Source organism: Monodon monoceros, unplaced genomic scaffold (assembly GCF_005190385.1).
Source record: "Monodon monoceros isolate NGI ecotype Baffin Bay Population unplaced genomic scaffold, NGI_Narwhal_1 Super_Scaffold_21, whole genome shotgun sequence".
NCBI classification, from domain to species: domain Eukaryota; kingdom Metazoa; phylum Chordata; class Mammalia; order Artiodactyla; family Monodontidae; genus Monodon; species Monodon monoceros.
This window is the reverse complement of record NW_021703778.1, coordinates 68,423,039-68,443,985: the sequence shown is the minus strand read 5'-3', so window position 1 is coordinate 68,443,985 and position 20,947 is coordinate 68,423,039. Positions and strand designations below refer to the sequence as shown.

Genomic DNA, 20,947 nt, shown 5'->3' with positions numbered 1-20,947 from the left:
CCAAGCGCCTAGCGCACACCCGGCGCCGAGTTCCGTTTCGTCGCGCGGCCATATACTTCCGGCTGCGGCGCGCTGGCGGAAAGGATTTGGTGACGGACCGTACCGGTGATGGGCGCGGGGTGAGTAGAGGGCGCTGGAGACCGTAGGCTGTCTTGGATTGCTTGTTGGAGCTGCAGGAGAAGGGGTCGGCGGCGGGGAACAACGCGGGGCCGACGCCCGGCCTTTCCGCCGCCGAGGTGGCCGCCCCGCGCCGTCTCTGCGGCGCCAGTTCCGGGCCACTGCCTTCCTTCTCCCTTCGCTCTGCCGCGCCAGAGCTCCGCACAAGCACCACGATGTCGGCCCCTTACCCAGGCCCCCTTCGCCTCCTCTTCCCATAAGAGACTTTCAGATCTTAAAGATTTTTGACTGATTTTAAGGTAAAAATACATCCCCAGGCAGACGCGATCCAAATGCAGGAGTTCTGTGTTTACAGGTTGGCACTTTAGAGGTGAAGTTGTAACGGGAACGGTGGAGGGGACTCATCCGGGCAAGAGATGTGAGGCCAACAGACAAACTTAAGAGTAGGTTAGCGGATCCCTAGAAATTCGAGTGGAATCACGCTTTAAGAGCGATACTCCTCAGAATCACTTCTTTATGAACGAGCTAATTGTCTCCTTCTGGGAAGAATTATAAATGTGTAGCTAATGGAGATGACCAAATCAAGGGGCTAAGGGCTATTCTCAGGAGTGGACTGTTCTTGAGAAAAGAAGACCACTAGTTGTCTTAAGCATTGTATGTAAACTGTACTTACGAGAAGGCTATGGGGGTGGGGTGGAGGACCTTAGGGTAAGAGTCAACCCAAGAGAGAAGTAACATGGTGTTTTCACAAAATTGCTGGACTGTGTGGGCAGGGATTTTTTTTTTTTTTTAAATCAGGCCTAGGCTACTTGAGTGAACCATCCTTCAAGAACATCCATCCATCTTTTACTTCTGTGCTGACAACCGGAGTTCTAAATTGGTTTCCCATGACTTTGCCATTGTTAGGAAGGTGTGTTTGGGGGTGGACACAAATGCATCAGTCTGAAGAAAGAGCCAGCTCCATAAGTGTCTTCCCAGAATGCAAGCCTGCCAGCTATGGTCACCCATTCCAGTGTTACAGCAGATTTCATGAGCTGGAAATGCTTTCTTATATATAATCTAAATCTGTGTATCCTGATTCTCATTCTCCTAAGAGATGAGGCCAGTACTCCGCATCCCCAGCTTTCAGTAACGTAAAGACCTCTGTGCCTGAATGGGAATACCATAGGAGCTGGATAAACTCTATACGTGGGTAGAGGCATAGGAGTTCCTGATATCTCTGCTTGAACGAGGAGAGGAGGAAGTGTGTTTCTGGTGTCCAGAGTTAAAATTTGTAATGTGTTTTGCCAAAAAATTAATGTTACATCTGGTGCTGAGAGGTAGTTTACTTGTCATTATCAAGTATTTGTCAAGTACATACTGTGTGCCCACTGCTGTGATAGGTTCTGAGGAGACATTGGTGGGCAGAATCTCACACTGTCCCTGCTCTTGAGCTTATCGTCTAATGTAGTGTAGTTGAACCAGTATTGCACAGGACCTCACTTCTTGAACAACACAGCTGAGACCCAGAAAGGGTCTGGAAAGACTGAGTAGATGAAATAGCACCGAGTTGATAACGCCTAAGCACATGCACGTGACAGCAGAAGAAACTCACAGGCTCTCAGAGCCTGTTAACTTTGACTTCGGACACAGTTTTAGCAAGCTGGATTACCTGGCTTTCCAGCTCATAGTAGCCAAAAAGGAACAAATCGGAAAGAGGGAGGATGATTACAGAGAAAAGTGGGATGCAAAATGATGGTCCAAAACTTAGTTACAAAGAGGAGGCACCAAAACAGAACACAACAGCCTGGATCCCTTGAGTACAAGGCAGTGTTTCTGGGTATGTTCTATATACTTGTTCCATGGCATCAACTAATGGTCAGAGAAGGGTTAAATGGGAAACACAGAGTTAACAAACTGGATTCTTTGCTATAGAGCTTCTCAGTGTCTTTAATAAGACCTGAACTCATTTTTCTTGGCGCATCCCTCCAGGGCAGTGTTGTGCAACACACTTGGGAGAATGCTGGTATAAATTAAAACATGAGGGCAGCAGCGTGCTGGGCAGTATTGGTGTTCAGAGTTGTGATGCTAAGTCAGAGTGAATTATGTTTAACATGCTGTGCTTGATGAGGCGCAGAATAAGGATGCACATTTTGGGGGTTTTTTTTGTTTTTTTCTTTTTGCGGTCCGCGGGCCTCTCACTGTTGTGGCCTCTCCCGTTGCGGAGCACAGGCTCTGGACGCGCAGACTCAGCGGCCATGGCTCACGGGCCCAGCTGCTCAGCGGCACGTGGGATCTGCCCAGACCGGGGCACGAACCTGTGTCCCCTGCATCGGCAGGCGGACTCTCAACCACTGCGCCACCAGGGAAGCCCCTTGGTTTTTTTTAAAAATAAATTTATTTTTGGCTGCGTTGGGTCTTCGTTGCTGTGCGTCGGCTTTTCTCTGGTTGTGAAGAGCGGGGCCACTGGTTGCGGTGCACAAGCTTCTCATTGTGGTGGCTTCTCGTTGTGGAGCACGGACTCTAGGTGTGCGGGCTTCAGTAGTTGTGGCACGTGGGCTCAGTAGCTGTGGCTCGCGAGCTCTAGAGCGCAGGCTCAGTAGTTATGGTGCGCGGGCTTAGTTACTCCGCGGCATGTGGGATCTTCCCAGACCAGGGCTCGAATCCGTGTCCCCTGCATTGGCAGGCAGATTCTTAAACCACTGCACCACCAGGGAATCCCACATTTTAGTTTTTTTCTATCAAAATGGTTAAACATTTTGGAAAGGAGTCTGGAAGAGTAATTTATATATCTCCTTTAGTTTTTATCGATGTTGGATACATGAGGCATTTGTATTTGAAAGGCCATTATGTGGTAAAAAGGCTTTTCCTACTTGACATGAGTCCCAGATCCCCATTTATAACATTGTTTCTGTGAGGCAATATGCTCAGAGTTCCCAACAGCCTACTTACAAATGGAATTTTAGAATAACACACGTTTGCAGTTGGACACTGTACTAAAACAAGCCCTCTGGCCACTGTTAAGTGTTTTGAAGTAAGTTCCAAAAAAGAAATTAGTGAACATTAAATTTCTAACTTGTTTATGTCCATCCTGAGTGTTCTCTAATTGTATATATGCAAAATTGTATATATGCAATATATGCAGTATGATTTTTATGAAGTTGTAATCGGTGTATACATACAGGCCTGTGACCTGCTTTTCTCAGTTACTAATACCTATATAAATATTTCTGATATCTGTATATGTATCAATTATTTATAGCTATATGATATTTAATTGTGTGAGTAGACTATAGTTTGCTTAATAATAGAGTAGCAGCAGCAGCAAGAGCAGATCTGTATATCTGGGAACTTTTTTCTTTATTTTTGAGCACAGAAATGTTTTCTTCATGCTAATTCTCAATCCATAATTTTAAAAAGCTCTTTGTTTTCTCCATTTCTTCTACATTTTGACTTTTATACAGTTTCATGAGATACTGCCAGCTGTCATACATATTCTTTAATTTTGCTCTTTTCCTTCATAGATAAAGAGCTGTTGCCTCGTTTATCTGCAGTGAGTACTACTGAGGCTAGCAGTTTGTTGTTTTTGTCATGCTTAATGATTTCCAGCTTTGTCTAATTTGGACTATGACTTTACTAGCCTTTTCTTTTTTTTAATTAATTAATTTTATTTTATTTATTTATTTTTGGTTGCGTTGGGTCTTCGTTGCTGCGTGCAGGCTTTTCTCTCGTTTCGGCCCGTGGGGGCTACTCTTCGTTGCGGTGCGCGGGCTTCTCATTGCGGTGGCTTCTCTTGTTGCGGAGCACGGGCTGTAGGCGCATGGGCTTCAGTAGTTGTGGCACCTGGGCTCAGTATCTGTGGCTCATGGGCTCTAGAGCACAGGCTCAGTAGTTGTGGTGCACAGGCTTAGTTGCTCTGCAGCATGTGGGATCTTCCCGGACCAGGGCTCGAACCTGTGTCCCCTCCATTGGCAGGCAGATTCTTAACTACTCTGCCACCAGGGAAGCCCGACTTTTTGTTTTTATATTTTGCGTTCATTTTAATTTTTTAAAAAAGGACATTAGGCAACAAGATAATTCAGCAAACACTTGCCCAAATACTGCTGTATTGAGTAAGATAGTGAAGGTGCCCAAAAAGAATGGTTGATTGTCAAAAAGTACCACCATAAGACAACTAGAAATGTTCTTTAGTAAATTAAGTGTCAGAGAGGTGATGTAGGAGTGTTTGTTATATAAAGTTGTGTAAGATTTGAAAGTATTCAACTCAAGAGCTCCCTGAATTTAATATTTTGTTTTTACTAGAAACATTTAAGATGGTCCTTGATTTATGGCCATTTAGTGGGTGGTTCTAGGAGTGGTCCTCACAGTGAACTAAGCTGCTTGCTTCCCTCCCACTGAATTCCCTGCAGATTTGTCCTCACCTCAACTTAGATGGGGTTTGCCTTCACTTATTTCTGGAAAGTTAGGTTAAAATTATGATTAAAAAAATACTTTTTTCTCTCCATGACATGCAAGACCTAATCATATTTATTTTCTACAGCATTTCTCTATCTATAGCTATCTGTTTACATTCTGACTGGGAACACTGGGATCACTTTCATCATGCCTACAGTGGTGGTAATGGACGTATCCCTTTCCATGACCCGACCTGTGTCTATCGAGGGGTCCGAGGAGTATCAGCGCAAGCACCTGGCAGCCCATGGTTTGACAATGCTGTTTGAACACATGGCCACAAATTACAAGCTTGAGTTTACAGCTCTGGTGGTTTTTTCATCACTCTGGGAATTGATGGTTCCCTTCACAAGAGATTATAACACCCTACAGGTACAAAAAGGAATGAGTTATTGTATGTACCGGGCCCAATTTATAGGAAGGAAAACAGTATTATCATATTGCACTGAATATTTAGAACTGGAATTATTTAAAGATAAATCTATGGGTATAATATCTGAGTATAACTGTAAAACAAGGATTCATAACCAGTAAGCCTTCTGCCTTTGGTAGAGCTATGAGTTAGAGCTGTGAGTTGTTGCTGTAGCCTCCTCTTTTGGTTTTCTGGAATTCTCTGTGGGAGGGGAGCATCTCAGGATGTAGTGCCCTGTCCCCTAAAGTTCAGGATCTTTAGGTTCAACACTTTTCTACTTTTCTATAAAACTTGAGATGAAAAACAGTCCTTCCAGGGACTTCCCTGGTGGCTCAGTGATTAAGAATCCGCCTACCAATGCAAGGGACACGGGTTTGAGCCCTGGTCCGAGAAGATCCCACATACCGTGGAGCAACTAAGCCCATGCGGCACAACTACTGAGCCTGCAAGCCACAGCTACTGAGCCCATGTACCTAGAGCCCGTGCTACGCAATGAGAAAAGCCACCGCAAGGAGAAACCCATGCACCACAACAAAGAGTAGCCACCGCTTGCTGCAACTAGAGAAACCCCACATGCAGCAATGAAGACCCAACACAGCCAAAAATAAATAAATTTTAAAAAAAGAAAAATAGTGCTTCCTTATAAAATCCTTATTCTAGAGTAATTCAGGAGTATATTTCCTCCTCAACAAATAGCCTTTGATTTACAGATGCCAAGAAATCATTTTAAAACCTTGATTGATAGGTGTTACCTTCCAAAGGTGTTGTCTGTGATACGCCAAAGAATTACTTTCTGACATCTCCAAATTATTACTATTTCCAACAATACCTAGCACAGTTCCTTGCCCATAGTGAGCAGTCAGTAAGTGTTTGTGGAATTAAAATGAACAGTTTAATAGTTGCTAGGCAGTTTAGGAATCCAGGATCAGTATAGTTTGCTTTTTAAAACATAAATAATAAAATTTTGTTAAATCATTTATTATCTCACATTTTTTAAAAAAATCTATTTATTTATTTATTTTGGCTGCACCGGGTCTTAGTTGCAGCATGTGAACTTTCAGTTGCAGCATGCAGACCCTTAGTTGTGGAATGCAGAGTCTCAGTTGCAGCATGTGGGCTTCTTAGTTTTGGCGTGTGGACTCTTAGTTGCGGCACGTGAACTCTTAGTTACAGCATGAATGTGGGATCTAGTTCGCTGACCAGAGGTCAAACCCAGGCCCCCTGCATTGGGAGCATGGAGTCTTACCCACTGGACCACCAGGGAAGTCCCTATCTCACGTTTTTTTAAGTGACTCAAAAGCTTTTTTTTTTTTTCATTTTTTAATTGCACTGGATTTCTTATAGATGAGTAAACTAAGGATCTTGGATGTTCAGCAGTTCTGAAATTTAAAGAATTGCTATATAGGTAGTGAAGAGTAATGGTTGAGTCCTGGAGTCTGACTGACTGGGTTCAAATCTATATTCTGCCACTTCTAGGTGTAAGACCTGGGAAAGTGACCTAATTGTTTTGTACCTCAGTTTCCTTATTTTAAAAATAGGTTAATTGGGCTTCCCTGGTGACGCAGTGGTTAAGAATCCGCCTGCCAATGCAGGGGACACGGGTTCAAGCCCTGGTCCGGGAAGATCCCACATGCCGCAGAGCAACTAAGCCTGTGCACCACAACTACTGAGCCTGCGCTCTACAGCCCGTGAGCCACAACTACTGAAGCCTGCGTGCCACAACCACTGAAGCCTGCTTGCCACAACTACTGAAGCCCACACACCTAGAGCCCGTGCTCCGCAACAAGAGAAACCACCGCAATGAGAAGCCTGCACACCGCAACAAAGAGTAGCCCCCGCTCACCGCAACTAGAGAAAGCCTGTGCACAGCAACGAAGACCCAACGCAGCCAAAAATAAATAAATAAAATTTTCTTAAAATAAAATAAAAATAGATTTATTATCTATACCTTATAGCAGGGGTCCCCAACCCCCACCCCCAGCCACACAGCGGGAGGTGAGGAGTGGGCAGCCAGCAAAGCTTCATCTGCCGCTCCCCATCGCTCACATTACCGCCTTAACCACCCCCTGTCTGGAAAAACTGTCTTCCACGAAACTGGTGCCTGGTACCAAAACGGTTGGGGACCGCTGCGTTATAGGATGTTGTCATGATTAAATGCATGTAAAATGCCTAGAATGATGATAGTATTCAGTAAATTTTGTCATTATTTTTGTGATGTCTTTAAACGTTTTTCATTTTAATTATTTCTTTCAAGGTCCACTTAATAAAGATATGAACTTGATGGACAATTCACTCTCACCTGATGAGAGAACAGAATAAAGGGAAGCTCTTTTTTTTTTTTTTTTTTTTTTTTTTTTTTTGTGGTGCTAGGCGCGCCTTTTTCTGTTGTGGCCTCTCCCGTTGCAGAGCACAGGCTCCGGACGTGCAGGCTCAGGGGCCATGGCTCACGGGCCCAGCCGCTCCGCAGCATGTGGGATCTTCCCGGACCAGGGCATGAACCCGTGTCCCCTGCATCGGCAGGCAGACTCTCAACCACTGAGCCACCAGGGAAGCCCAGGGAAGCTCTTTTAATCATCCTTTACAGTTGAGGAAATCTGTTTTACCATTTTTCTTTAAGAATGTATGCTTTGGGCTCTCAGAAACACAATGTCCCCTGTGTAACATTCATGCTTTGAACAGTTTATGTTTTTTTCTGGTAACAAATTAAAACAGTAAATAATAATGAGCAATTTTATCTTTCATTCAATCAGGAAGCACTAAGTAATATGGATGATTATGATAAAACCTGCTTGGAGTCTGCATTAGTTGGTGTTTGCAATATCGTTCAGCAAGAATGGGGTGGTGCAATTCCTTGTCAGGTAATGATCAATTCTTTTTCTTTGCCCTAAGTTAAAAACATTAACCACTGAGGCGCTTCATTTTTGTTCAGGCTCTGACACAGCATACATTGTAATTTCCACAAACTATATTATACACTTTTGGTATCTTTTTAAAAGAAGGCACTAAATCAACACTAATATATTCAGAAAGCAGCACAAATAATGCCTTAAGGAAAGCATCCTCCTAGTAAATTGACTTACCTCAAACTAGCATTGTTTGTATAAAACACAAAGGGCTCACAGTGGAATTTTAGAACACCCCCTGGAAGGGGCGTATATTTGAGTGATATAATTGTAAACATCAGTACAATATAGTCTGTCTTCATTATTCCAGTGTAGCATTTATTCAGCAGACTTTTAACCTTCTCAACTACCTGGGTTGTCTAAAAAGTGAGGTGTATGTCATAAAATCTGTTGCCCTTAAGAGTCCACAATAGGTCCACATATAGCATCAAATCAGAGCAGAGTTGTAGCAATTGGAAGTTTGCTATAAACGGGTGCTTTGAGAAGTGGTAGCATATTTTAAAGGAGAAAACAGAAAAGTTGCTAAAAGGAAAATCATAATAGTCTACAACAGGAATCAGCAAACTTTTTCCGTATTTTAGGCTTTGCGGGTGTCAGTGGCAATTCCTCAACTCTGTTGTCATAGCATGAAAGCAGTCACGGGTAATAAGTAAATAAATGGGCATGGCTCTGTTCCAGTAAAACTTTATTTACAGAAACAGGCAGTGGGCCATAGTATATGATTTTTTATTATAGGGTCAAATACGGGATTCCTCAGTAGTGTCAGTAGCATCACCGATATTTGTTTTTTAAATAAGTATAAGATTGTGGCTACCTTGGGGTGAGGAAAGGTTAGGGGCTGACCCAAATAAAACATGAGGGAATATGAGAAGTGATGGAACTGGTCTGTATCTTGATAGTAGAAGTGGTTACATCACTGAATGCATTTGTCGGAACTCATAGAACTATATACTAAAAAGGGTGAATTTTGTTGCTTATGAATTATATCTCAATAAACCCAGCTTTTTTTTTTTAAGCTTTTTTGTTTTTTCTTACTGTTTTTTCTTACTCAGGTAGTTGAGTTATTTTATACAGTATGAACTCATGGGTTAGTGAAGACCCTGAGCTACTACTAAAAGGTTAAAAATCAGATCACTTTAGTGGACACTTGCTAAAAAAGCCAGTAAATACCTTTTGATCAGTTTCCTTTCAGAAATAAAAACCTTTGGCACCTTGCTTCATAAACATTATTTCGTAAAGCCATGCATACAGACTGTCTAATTTCCTAGCAATATAAAGAATAAGTGAAGTTTTGTTGTCAATATCTTCTGAACTGGAAGCTAGCAGGTAGCACAGTTTCATTTGCTACTTCTTCAGCGGTTTTAGAGAAGAAACTCAGAAAACACATAAGAGCCAGACCTTGTGCACCATGCAGACTTCTGCCTTTTAATATTTTTTTCTTCCTTTGCAAAAAGGAGGAATCTGAATTTGAGATATACTGTACCCTGAGGGGAAGGAGCTGGGCCTGGATCCACTTAGACTTGCTTGGTGAGTTTTGGGGTGAACCAGGTCCAAAACACGGTGGACGTTATTAGTGATTGTTTTTATAATCAGTTACTATCAATCAGACTTGTTTTAATGTGGAATGTTTTTAACCAAGTTTTTAAAGAGCTGGACTATGTTTTCATTATCTGAGTAAAGTCTGTCTCATTTTGACATTACAAGAAATATTTCATTATCACACAGCATCTGAAAAAGCTAGTGGCAGAAGTAAATCATTATGTAGCAATTGTTGGTACCTAGAAGAGGGATTTGCCTTGACTGTCTTCCTAAGAGATGACATCTCTCCAGGGGACCTCTATTAAGCATTCTTGGGCTTTAGAAGTAAGTGTCAGTCTTGGCACTTCACATGGTGCAACCACCTAATACTGCCTTACTGGTCTGTTATTGTTAAGTTACTAGGCTAGGCTAGGGAGAGCAAAAACAATCCTCCCCTGGATTTCTTGGGAAGTCCACCCAGGACTTCCCAAGGATTGCTTTAAACAGTGAGGAAAAGGAAAATGATTTGTAACTAATGTCTATTGTTGGTATGTTTTGAAGGCTTTTAAAAATTATCGGTTGATTAAGAATGCATTTTAAAGGTCTTGTCCATGTCTGGTTAAATGGCTTTTATACATATTTAATGCAGTTGTCATTTTAGTTGAGCAGGGGTAGGTAAAGTTTGTCATCTTTGAAAATAAAGTGTCAAGGTTCAGTCTTCAGACTTCTGTGCTGGTATTTCCTAGGGACACACGTAAAATAGGTCCTTATGCCATTTTTTTTCTTTTTCTGCTGCTTCAGGTCTTAGTTGCAGCATGCAGGATCTTTTTGTTGCGGTGCGCGGGCCTCTCTCTAGTTGTGGTATGCGAGTTTTCTCTCTCTCTTTGTGGTGTGCAGGCTCCAGGGCACGTGAGCTTAGTTGCCCCAGGGCATGTGGGATCTTAGTTCCCCAACCAGGGATCGAACCTGTGTCCCCTGCATTGGAAGGCAGATTCTTTGCCGCTAGACCACCAGGGAAGTACCCTTTATGCCATTTTTGACACCAGTGTCTTAGGTGCCAACTCCTTCTCTAAGAGATAGGGTTCTAGTTTTAATACAATTAAGTAAGAATTGGTTATGAATGGTTTTGTCTTTTTTTTAAGTGTTCATAGGTAGGTGCTTTTTTTAAAGGTTTAATAAGATAAAATACAGTAAAATGCATAGATCTGAAGTATACAGTTTACTGAGTTTTCACAAATGTATATACCTATGTAACCACTCCTCCAGTTAAGATATAGAACATTTCCATTACCCTACAGAGTTTTCTCATGCCCCTTTTTACTCAGTATCACCCTACAACCCCTATTTGATTTATCTTAGTTTTGTTTTACGTGGTCTGAACTTAATATATATGTGTAGAATCGTATCAATACAATGTGTCTGTCATCTTTCACTTGACAAATGTTGAGATTTATTCACATCTTTGTTTGTATTCCTGCAGAGGTACATTTTTCAGTGTAAATGCAATTAGGGAGAAATGAAAACATTGCCAAATGAGACTGCTTTAAATAAATATGTTATTTCATGTACAAAACTCCTCTCCCTTTTTGCAAACAGGTTGTTCTGGTGACAGATGGCTGTCTTGGCATTGGTAGAGGGTCACTGCGGCACTCCCTAGCTACTCACAGCCAACGCAGTGAGAGCAACAGGTTCCCACTACCTTTTCCTTTCCCATCTAAGTTATACATCATGTGCATGGCAAATCTGGAGGAGGTAATGCTTTCTACTAAGTTCTTTTTAGTTTGATTAGATACATTTTAGGACTCAGAAATGGAATATATTTTTTAGTATATTCCATTAATATTATATTACATATACAGGCATGTCTCGGAGATATTGCAGGTTCCATTCCAGACCACCACTGTAAAGCGGGGATCACAATAAAGCAAGTCGCATTAATTTCTTTTTTTCCCAGTGCATATAAAAGCTTTGTTTGTACTATACTGTTGTCTATTAAGAGTGCAATAAATAGCACTGTCTAAAAAAAACCAATATACATACCTTATTTTAAAAATATTTTATTGCCAAAGAGTGCTAACCATCATCTGAGCCTTCAACAAGTTGTAATCTTTTTGCTGGTGGAGGGTTTGAAATATTGCGAGAATTACCAAAATGTGACACAGAGACAAAGTGAGGAAATCCTGTGGAAAAATTGTGCCAATAAAATTGCTCGACACAGGTTTGCCACAGACCTTTGTTTAAAAAAAAAGGCAATATCTGCGAAACTCAATAAATGAGGCATGCCTATAGTATAACATTGAACTCCATTGTTTCAACTGACACTAATTACTGATTATATTTGAAAAGACTCTATGTCTCAAATGCTTTCTGAAAGCAGAGTGTTGCCACATCTCAGGAAACATAGCTGGAGTTGTTATCCGTCCTACTTCCCACAAAGATTCTTCAGATGCTACAGAGACAGAATGTTCTTTTTCGTGTTAGGTGTTTCCCTCACTTAGGAATTCTTACGTCCATCACACCAGAAATGTTGACAGAAGTGTGCTTTGATTTTTTGTTGTTGTTAAGTAACATTACTCTGATGTATGTTTTATTAAACTCTTATCTCCTGGTTTTCCCATTTATTTTGGAAAGTTATTTAACTTTTCTTCACCTCAGTTTTTCTATCTTTAAAATATAAATAATGATGGTTCTTACCAAAATATGTTAGAAACACTTGGAAGGGAAGGTGCTATGTGAATACCAACTGTGGTCACCTCTGAATCTTTGCAAAACTACTTGGAATGAAATAGCTCTACTGGTATAATTTTATATAACATTCCTCTTTGGTAACCTTGAGTCAAAATTGTTATTTTCCTTCTCACATTATTAAAAAAAATCATCTTTGTTTTGTGACCTTAGTGTACTGATAACAATCTGGCATTTTATGCCACTTTAAAAGAGTCATCTATTTTGCTTTGTAGCTTCAGAGCACTGATTCCTTGGATTGCCTTGAACGTCTTATAGATTTAAACAATGGTGAAGGGCAGATTTTTACTATTGATGGCCCCCTGTGCTTGAAAAATGTACAGTCTATGTTTGGGTGAGTATATACTTTTTTGCCTTCTTACAATCCAGCATTATAATTTGATGTCAGACAATAATATCTATTTTACTGTTTCTAGTTGTGTCATTTCATTTTCCCCAAGTTGCACATTTTTCAGATAAAATGATTGGTAGTAGTGATTTTTGAGTGTTGACTCCCTTTTAAATTAAGCATGACTAAATCTATAATGTCTATAGGTATTGACTTCCTTACAATGACAGCAATTTCAAAGATTTAACTGCTTTTGGGCTTTTCAGAATTGAAATTTCCTCACCAAAAATATCAGATTTTGTTCTGTTTCACAAATGGTCAGACCATAGCTTTGGAATCAACTTGAAGGGAAAACAAACTTGACATCTTAAAAAGATTACTTGAAAAAAATTATGCATATCATATTACTCTTTCTGTAACAAATAATCATCATATTCTAGAAAACTGATAGATCTGGCATATACACCTTTCCATGCTGTTCTCAAGTGTGGCCACCTAACCGCTGATGTGCAAGTCTTCCCCAGGCCAGAACCTTTTGTTGTAGACGAGGAAATCGATCCTATCCCTAAAGTCATTAACACAGGTAACTTTTTTTACACTTCATTCTTAGTTCTTCTCTTATCCCTACTTTCTTCTAACTTCTGACTTTTACTCTCCTCTCTCCAGGAGGGTTGAAAAGAAATGTCAGTATACTTTGGATGGGAGGTTGCATTGCCTAAGGGGTGGCAGATTAGTGGTCTTCCGTGGTGAGGTCATGAGTTAATCTCTAATCCTAGATGATTATAACCACAAATTACTAAGAGTTGGAAACCAGGGCCAGATTCACTAGCATTGAAATCCTTGAGGTAGTTCTTAATAGAGATAGTAAGACGGATTAGCATCATTATTAAGGTCATATATGAAGAGCTAGCTTTTAGACTTGGCTGTGTGACTTTTCCTCTGTGACCCTGGACAAGTCACTTCCTCTAGTTCTTATTGGCTAGGTGAGTGGAATCTCTAGGAGAAATGATGGTCTCTCAGGTCTCAGCTCTGATATATTGTACCCCTCTAATCCTGCAGCTTGTATTATGACTAAAAGAAAGCAATGTGTTATGGCTTCTAACATGTTGCCAGTGCTATGCTTAGGTTAAATTGGCAAAGCCAATAATCAAAAGTAACAAGGGGTAGTAGAGAAGAGAGTTGTCTCATATTGGCAGGTGGACTCCTTGAGTGGTGGGTATATGTTTAACCATCACTGTTTTGAGTCACCATTGCACACCCTCAGTGCCTGGCTTAGTGTCTGATGCTTAGTAGATGTTCACTAGGTAATTGTTCAATCAACAAATGATTAAAATTGGACTTCCCCGCCTGCCAGTGCAAGGAACACAGGTTTGAGCGCTGGTCTGGGAAGATCCCACATGCTGCGGAGCAACCAAGCCCATGCGCCGCAACTACTGAGCCTGCGCTCTAGAGCCCATGAGCCACAACTACTGAAGCCTGCGCGCCTAGAGCCCGTGCTCCGCAACAAGAGAAGCCACCGCAGTGAGAAGCCCGCACACCACAACAAAGAGCAGCCCCTGCTCACTGCGACTAGAGAAAGCCCGCACGCAACAGCGAAGACCCAAAGCAGCCAAAAATAAATTAATTAATTAATAATAAAAGATATAATGAAAAATTTTTTAAATGATTAAAATTAAGTACAGCTGGAAATTCATTTCATTCTTGGGTGTGTAGACTTTAAGGAGTTTTCGAGTGAAGGGCTGTGCACAGGCTGTTTTGTTTTCTGTGCCTTTATTTTCTGCTCCTGCTGGAAGTAGGTCATCCATCTCTTTCATTGTGACTAGACAGCAGTGTGCCAAATATTTTGTTGCCTTCAAACCAGTTACATTCCACTTCCCTCCCATCCTTTTAGGATGAGTAACTTCAAATAGATCTTTTCTTCCCAGAAGTACATTACTTTCTATGTACTAGATTTCACAAATGCAGTGTTTAGGTGGGGAATTCAAATATGATAACTAGGAAGGTTATTGGAAGTTCTCTGAATGACTCTAATACTTTTCATTTTAAGTAACTAAGAAAATAAGGATAATTGTCCTTTATTTAATGGACTAACTTATAAAAGCTTCTAGTCCAAGATTTTTGTTATAGCTTATATTTAAATCACTAAAACATAGGCCTTTTTCTACTCAGATGAAAAATATATAACTGCTTATGCTGATTCATTCGTTACTCAGCTAAAGAAGGTAATGATAGCAAAACTCCAGAGAAGCAGATTTCCTGATGTATAAGAAGTATGGTATACTCACCATGATCCTGATTTTTTAAAACATTGTTTTGAGAATATGAATGTGTATATGCCTAGAAGAAAGACTAAAAAGCAGTTCAGTAAAATATTAACAGAGGTTTCCTTTGATGAGGAATGATGAGTGACTTTATTTTTCTTCTTTACAGTTTTTAGTGTTATCTAAGTTTTTATACTACTTATATAATCAGAAAAAACTTCCAGGGCTTCCCTGGTGGCGCAGTGGTTGAGAGTCCGCCTGCCGATGCAGGGGAGATGGGTTCGTGCCCGGGTCCGGGAAGATCCCATGTGCTGTGGAGCGGCTGGGCCCGTGAGCCATGGCCGCTGAGCCTGCACGTCCGGAGCCTGTGCTCTGCAACGGGAGAGGCCACAACAGTGAGAGGCCTGCGAACAGCAAAAAAAAAAAAAGAAAAAACTTCCAGAAAGTACTCTTTGGGTTACAACTTTTTTTTTTTTTAACTTATTTTAGATTTTCAACAAATACTTTTGGTCTTTAATACAGCTTCTATAAAGGAAAGAAACCATTGTCATATGTAGACTGCTACCTTGATTTTGTAGAGAATGTATTTCTTTCTCAGGGAAACAGTTTTAATGCAAAAGCCTTACCCTCCAGGCATAGCTGCTTGCAGTTGTTGTGGAAGTATTTGACTATGACGCCCCCTGGTGACCTGAACATCCTGACTATTCAGAGAGACTTAACCATTAAGCTTTTGCCTTGGCTGGGGACCTAGCCTCATAAAAATAGTCTAGCTAATTTGTCGTATAACTTAAGTCCATTAAATAAAAGACAGTTGTCCTTAATTTCTTAGTTACTTAAAATGCAAAGTATTCGAGTCATTCAGAGAAACTTCTAATATCCTTCCTAGTCATCATATTTGAAATCCCGATCTAAACCTTGTGTTTATGAAATCTAGTACATAGAAAATAATGTACTTTCCCATAACAAATTCATTCTTTGTTTTTAATTAATTTTTTTGGAGTATAGTTGCTTTACAATGTTGTGTTAGTTTCTGCTGTACAGCAAAGTGAATCAGTTATACATACACATATATCCACTCTTTTTTAGATTTCCTTCCCATTTAGGTCACCACAGAGCATTGAGTAGAGTTCCCTGTGCTATACAGTAGGTTCTCATTAGTTATCTTTTTTTTTTTTTTTTTTGCGGTACGCGGGCCTCTCACTGTTGTGGCCTCTCTCGTTGCGGAGCACAGGCTCCAGACGCGCAGGCTCAGTGGCCATGGCTTACGGGCCCAGCCGCTCTGCGGCATGTGGGATCCTCCCAGACCGGGACACGAACCCGTGTCCCCTGCATCGGCAGGCAGACTCTCAACCACTGCGCCACCAGAGAAGCCCAGGTATCTATTTTATATACAGTAGTGTATATGTGTGAATCCCAATCTCCCAATTCATCCCATTCCCCCTTCCCCCCTTGATAACCATAAGTTTGTTTTCTACATCTGTCTCTCTTTCTGCTTTGCAAGTAAGTTCATCTGTACCATTTTTCTTTTCTTTTTTGTTTTTTTTTTTGGATGCATTGGGTCTTCGTTGCTGGGCGTGTGCTTTCTCTACTTGGAGCGAACGGGAGCTACTCTTCGTTGCGGTGTGCGGGTTTCTTATTGCGGTGGCTTCTCTTATTTCAGAGCACAGGCTCTAGGCGCGCGTGCTTCAGTAGTTGCGATGCGTGGGCTTAGTTGCTCCGGGGCCTGTGGGATCTTCCCAGACCAGGGATCGAACCCATGTCCCCTGTATTGGCAGGTGGATTCTTAACCCCTGTACCACCAGGGAAGTCCTGTACCATTTTTCTAGATTCCACATACGAGTGATATTTTACGATATTTTTCTTTCTCTTTCTGACTTACTTTACTCTGTATGACAATCTCTAGGTCCATCCATGTCACTGCAAATGGCATTATTTCGTTCCTTTTATGGCTGAGTAATATTCCATTGTATATATGTGCCACATCTTCTTTATCCATTCCTCTGTCAATGGACATTTAGGTAGCTTCCATGTCCTGGCTATTGTAAATAGTGCTGCAGTGAACATCGGGGTTCATGCATCCTTACAGATTTCTCCAGATATATGCCCAGGAGTGGGATTGCTGGGTCACATGGTAGCTCAGTTTTTAGTTTTTTAAGGAACCTCCATACTGTTCTCTATAGTGGCTGTACCAGTTTGATACATTCCCACCAACAGTGTAGGATGGTTCCCTTTTCTCCACACCGTCTCCAGCATTTATTGTTTGTTACGAGTTAATTCTATGTTGATTCCTTCTTTTCAGATTTGGAAATAGTGGGATTTATTGATATAGCTGATATTTCAAGTCCCCCTGTTCTGTCCAGACATCTGGTCCTACCTATAGCACTTAACAAAGGTGAGTTCTCTTCCTATTCCAGTGATACATGTGAAGTATCTTATTAACTAAAGTTATTCTTAAATGTAAGATAGTAGAATAGCCCATTTTGCAGAATTTGGGGGAAAAGAGTAGTTATTAGATTGGTTTTTTTGTTTTTTGGTGTTTTTTTGCCGTACGCGGGCCTCTCACTGTTGTGGCCTCTCCCGTTGCGGAGCACAGGCTCTGGACGCGCAGGCTCAGCGGCCATGGCTCACGGGCCTAACCGCTCCGCGGCATGTGGGATCTTCCCGGACCGGGGCACGAACCCGCGTCCCCTGCATCGGCAGGCGGACTCTCAACCACTGCGCCACCAGGGAAACCCTGGAAAACATTTTGACACATATTTATTGTGTGCTGCTTCGTTAATTTACAGTGGAAATCCTCTTTAGAGATGACAGTGCTTAGTCCCTCATCCTGGGCTCTGCCTTTCCCTGTGGTAGCATGCTGGGGAAACCAAAGTAGTTCTCAGAAGGTTGCCTGATAAATGTGGAATACAGCTTTATAAGGGGAGAAACCACACCTGTTCTCTACTGGTGCCTAGCACATAGTAGATACTCAGTAAATACTGTTGAATGAGTGAATGAATCCAGGTCCTTGTGAGGCCTCATTACTGCAGAATGTATTTCTCCAGCAGCTATAAAGTCATATCTCCTACGTTCAGCATCTCCCTGGAGAATGTTAGTCTCTAGCACTTTAAACTTCTCTTTTCTATGTTTTAGGCTGACCGTCTCCTTTATATTCACCAGCTTTCTCCAAGAAGTATATACAATCAGGTTTCCACTCACTGAGTTATGACCACATTCCATTTACTCATGGTTATCTCAGTTGGAGTGTTAGGTATTCCATAACCCTCCATCACATATTCATAGACAGAATCTTTGATATGTCCTCACAGATGACCGATTATGATCCTTTTGTTTATACTTTACTGTTATTGATATTGATAACAACTGAGTTTACCTTATTCCTAAGGTCCTGGGAATTCTGCGTGCCCATATAAATTGCCAAGAAAGAAAGTGGGCAAAACGAAGAGTTTGTATAGGAAAACAGTGGGAAGAAAAGTATGGGAAGGCAAAATGGAGCCGTGTTGTAAGGGCTGTTGAATGTCAAACTAAACCAGGAAGATCTTTCTATTGAATTAGAAAGTCTTTGAATCAGCTTGAGTACACAGATAGTTCCAGAAGGAAGTTAATTGGAGGAAGATTCATTCGTCAGCAGAGTGTATGAGAGAACCTGGAGTTGGAGAAGTGAGTCAAGAAGCTTATGGAGTAGTCACTGTTCTTTGGGGTATCCCATCCACGTGCTGCCTGAAGGCTGTCAGTTGAGAACACTCTTGACATCTCTGAATCTGTTTCTGTTTCGATGGTGCCTGAAACCCCCAGAGAGCCTCTAGCTTAGTGTTCCAGTAGAAACTATGGAAAGCTGATTTTTTGTGTAGCAGCTTCACTGAAATATAATTCATATACCATACATTTCACCCATTTAAAGTGTACAACTCAGTAGTTTTTAGTGTATTTGCAAAGTTATGCAACCATAACCACAATTTTTGAATCAGAATTTTAGAATTTTCACTACCTCAGAAAGAAACCTTTTAGCTATCAACCCATAACCTTCCATCTCTCTCAGCCTCAGGTAACTACTGATATCCTATCTGTATAGATTTGCCTCTTTTGGATGTTTCATATAAGTGAAATTCATATAACATGTGAAAACTGATTTTTATTTGGACATAGGAAAACCAGAATATGAGTTTTTCTTATTTGTTATAATAGTCCTTTATAATTTTGTATACTTTCCTTCCAAGGCTAGAAAGAGCCAAGAGTACAACTGGAGTTTGGAGTTTTTGTAGCTAATCTCAGTCTGACTGGTTTTCTTTTCTTTTCATAGAAGGTGATGAGGTGGGTACTGGTATAACGGATGACAACGAAGATGAAAATTCAGCCAATCAGATTGCAGGCAAAATACCCAACTTTTGTGTCCTGCTCCATGGCAGCCTAAAAGTGGAAGGAATGGTGGCGATAGTTCAATTAGGGTAAGAAACTTTTTTACCTTTGGTTGAGTGAAAGGGAGAATCAATTTATAGTGAAGTATTCCCCAGACTTTTCTGAAAGAAAGAATAGAAAGGATCTCGTCACTTTTTTTCTCTTTCTGCCGTATCCTTCCCACGTACTATCACCTTCTACACTACTCTTTAAAGCATCCCCTAGAATAAGTACAGAGTGAGTCTTTTAATTATATTGCCTTTATATAATATCTTTTCTCAGTTTTCCTCTTCTCCATCCTATCTAGGAAACCTGGGGTCAGTTTAAGTAATGCTACTAACTTGTTATAGGATCTTATGCAGTATGCACAGACTCCTCAGCTATAAAATGAGGAGGTAAAACTAAATGAAAAAACATACTGTTAACATTGAACATTTTACCATGTGCCAGGTACTTCTCTAGGCACTTTGTATACCTCACTATACAGGAGGTATCAGTATTATCCCCATTCCTTAGATGAAGAAACTGAGGCTTCGAGAGCAAGTCATGGTACTTGCTCAAGGTCACACAGCTAGTAAGTGAAAGAGCCAGGATCTTATCCACGTATTGTGACTCCATAGCCCATGCTCGTAACCACTCTGCTGTATTCCTTCCCTATGAGGAAAGCCCTTCTAGCTTTCACTTTTCGCGGTAGTCTCAAAATCTGCAAAACTCTCTGCTTCCCTTTCTATAATACCTGTTGTCAGAGAAGAAGAGGTCATCTTCTGGCCATCACCTGGGATTGACTGGTAGAGAAAATCAAGAGGTTAGGAATGCTCAGAGGAAGCATGGCTCCTTTTCTGCTTGAGTTAAAATTAGCTGATCCGGAAAGAAAAATGCAATTCTTATTAGGTATCAGTTTGCTATATTTCTTGGTACTCAGGCTACTTGTACTGCCTCTGAGTAGGAGAATCACCTGGGGCCCTTTGAGAAGTGGGAGCAGAGCTGGGTGATGGCTTTGTGCCCTTTGTTAGAAGGGCTTCTCTCTGTGGTACTGCTGTGAATGATTCGGAGGCGGCTGAAAAAACCTATAGGTCTCAGCCCTTACTTGTCACCACCCCTGCAGCTACTTGCTGCCCTTGTGATTTTTTTTTTCCTCTTTAAGACTGCTTTTGATTTCCATATCTACATAATTGAATAATAATACCTGTCCCCAAGGAATGGTAATATTAGGGGACATCAGTATGCATTTTTAGGTTTAGGATTTGACTTTAGTAAAAGTAATGCACCTAATTTCAAAGCTGAAAACCATGTCTCTCAAGAGAAAAACACAGGCTAGAGTTATTTAACTTGACAGTCCCAGGCTTGATGTTCTTCTGATCTTCCATCTTCTCTCCATCTAGTCCTGAATGGCACGGAATGCTCTACTCCCAAGCTGACAGCAAGAAGAAATCAAACCTCATGATGTCTCTCTTTGAGCCTGGCCCAGAACCTCTCCCATGGCTAGGGAAAATGGCACAGTTGGGTCCTATTTCAGGTATAACCCAGATTAGATTTTATTTATCCTGACTTTGTTTTCTCTCTGCTGTTCAGAATGGCTCTGTCTGTGCAGTCAGAGAGCTGCGTGATTTCCCTTATGAGTGCCCTGTGGTTTCTGACGCTGGATATGTACATGGAGAACCCCAAGAGAGTTTGATGTTTGCACTTTTAATTTTACAGCTCAGGGGAAACAAATATTTAGGTTGCTTCAAGTAAAAATAAGTGCTCTAAATGCTTGGAGTGAAAAGCTATTCTCCATAAACTTTTTTCTTTAGTGTACTATTTTCAACCCAGGTACCCCTAGTCATTCATAGATAAT

At 41.1% G+C, this 20,947-nt stretch overlaps 1 protein-coding gene across 5 annotated transcripts in view; it reads left to right on the top strand.

The window, feature by feature from the left end:
* Nucleotides 1–71: 71 nt before the first annotated feature.
* INTS14 (integrator complex subunit 14) overlaps nt 72–20,947 on the top strand; it is a 35,111-nt gene continuing 14,235 nt past the window's right edge. The window contains exons 1-9 of one of the 5 annotated variants that reach the window (XM_029239311.1): nt 72–119; nt 4,637–4,920; nt 7,711–7,818; nt 10,978–11,133; nt 12,342–12,460; nt 12,895–13,037; nt 17,015–17,107; nt 19,016–19,160; nt 20,493–20,626. In XM_029239311.1, coding sequence (XP_029095144.1) covers nt 4,699–4,920; nt 7,711–7,818; nt 10,978–11,133; nt 12,342–12,460; nt 12,895–13,037; nt 17,015–17,107; nt 19,016–19,160; nt 20,493–20,626 — 1,120 coding nt within the window. In that variant the 5' untranslated portion in view covers nt 72–119; nt 4,637–4,698. Of the gene's footprint in view, nt 120–215; nt 417–1,349; nt 1,937–4,636; nt 4,921–7,485; nt 7,544–7,710; nt 7,819–10,977; nt 11,134–12,341; nt 12,461–12,894; nt 13,038–17,014; nt 17,108–19,015; nt 19,161–20,492; nt 20,627–20,947 lie in introns of those variants that run through there. The other 4 variants (XM_029239312.1, XM_029239313.1, XM_029239314.1 and 1 more) reach the window with 4 other exon arrangements.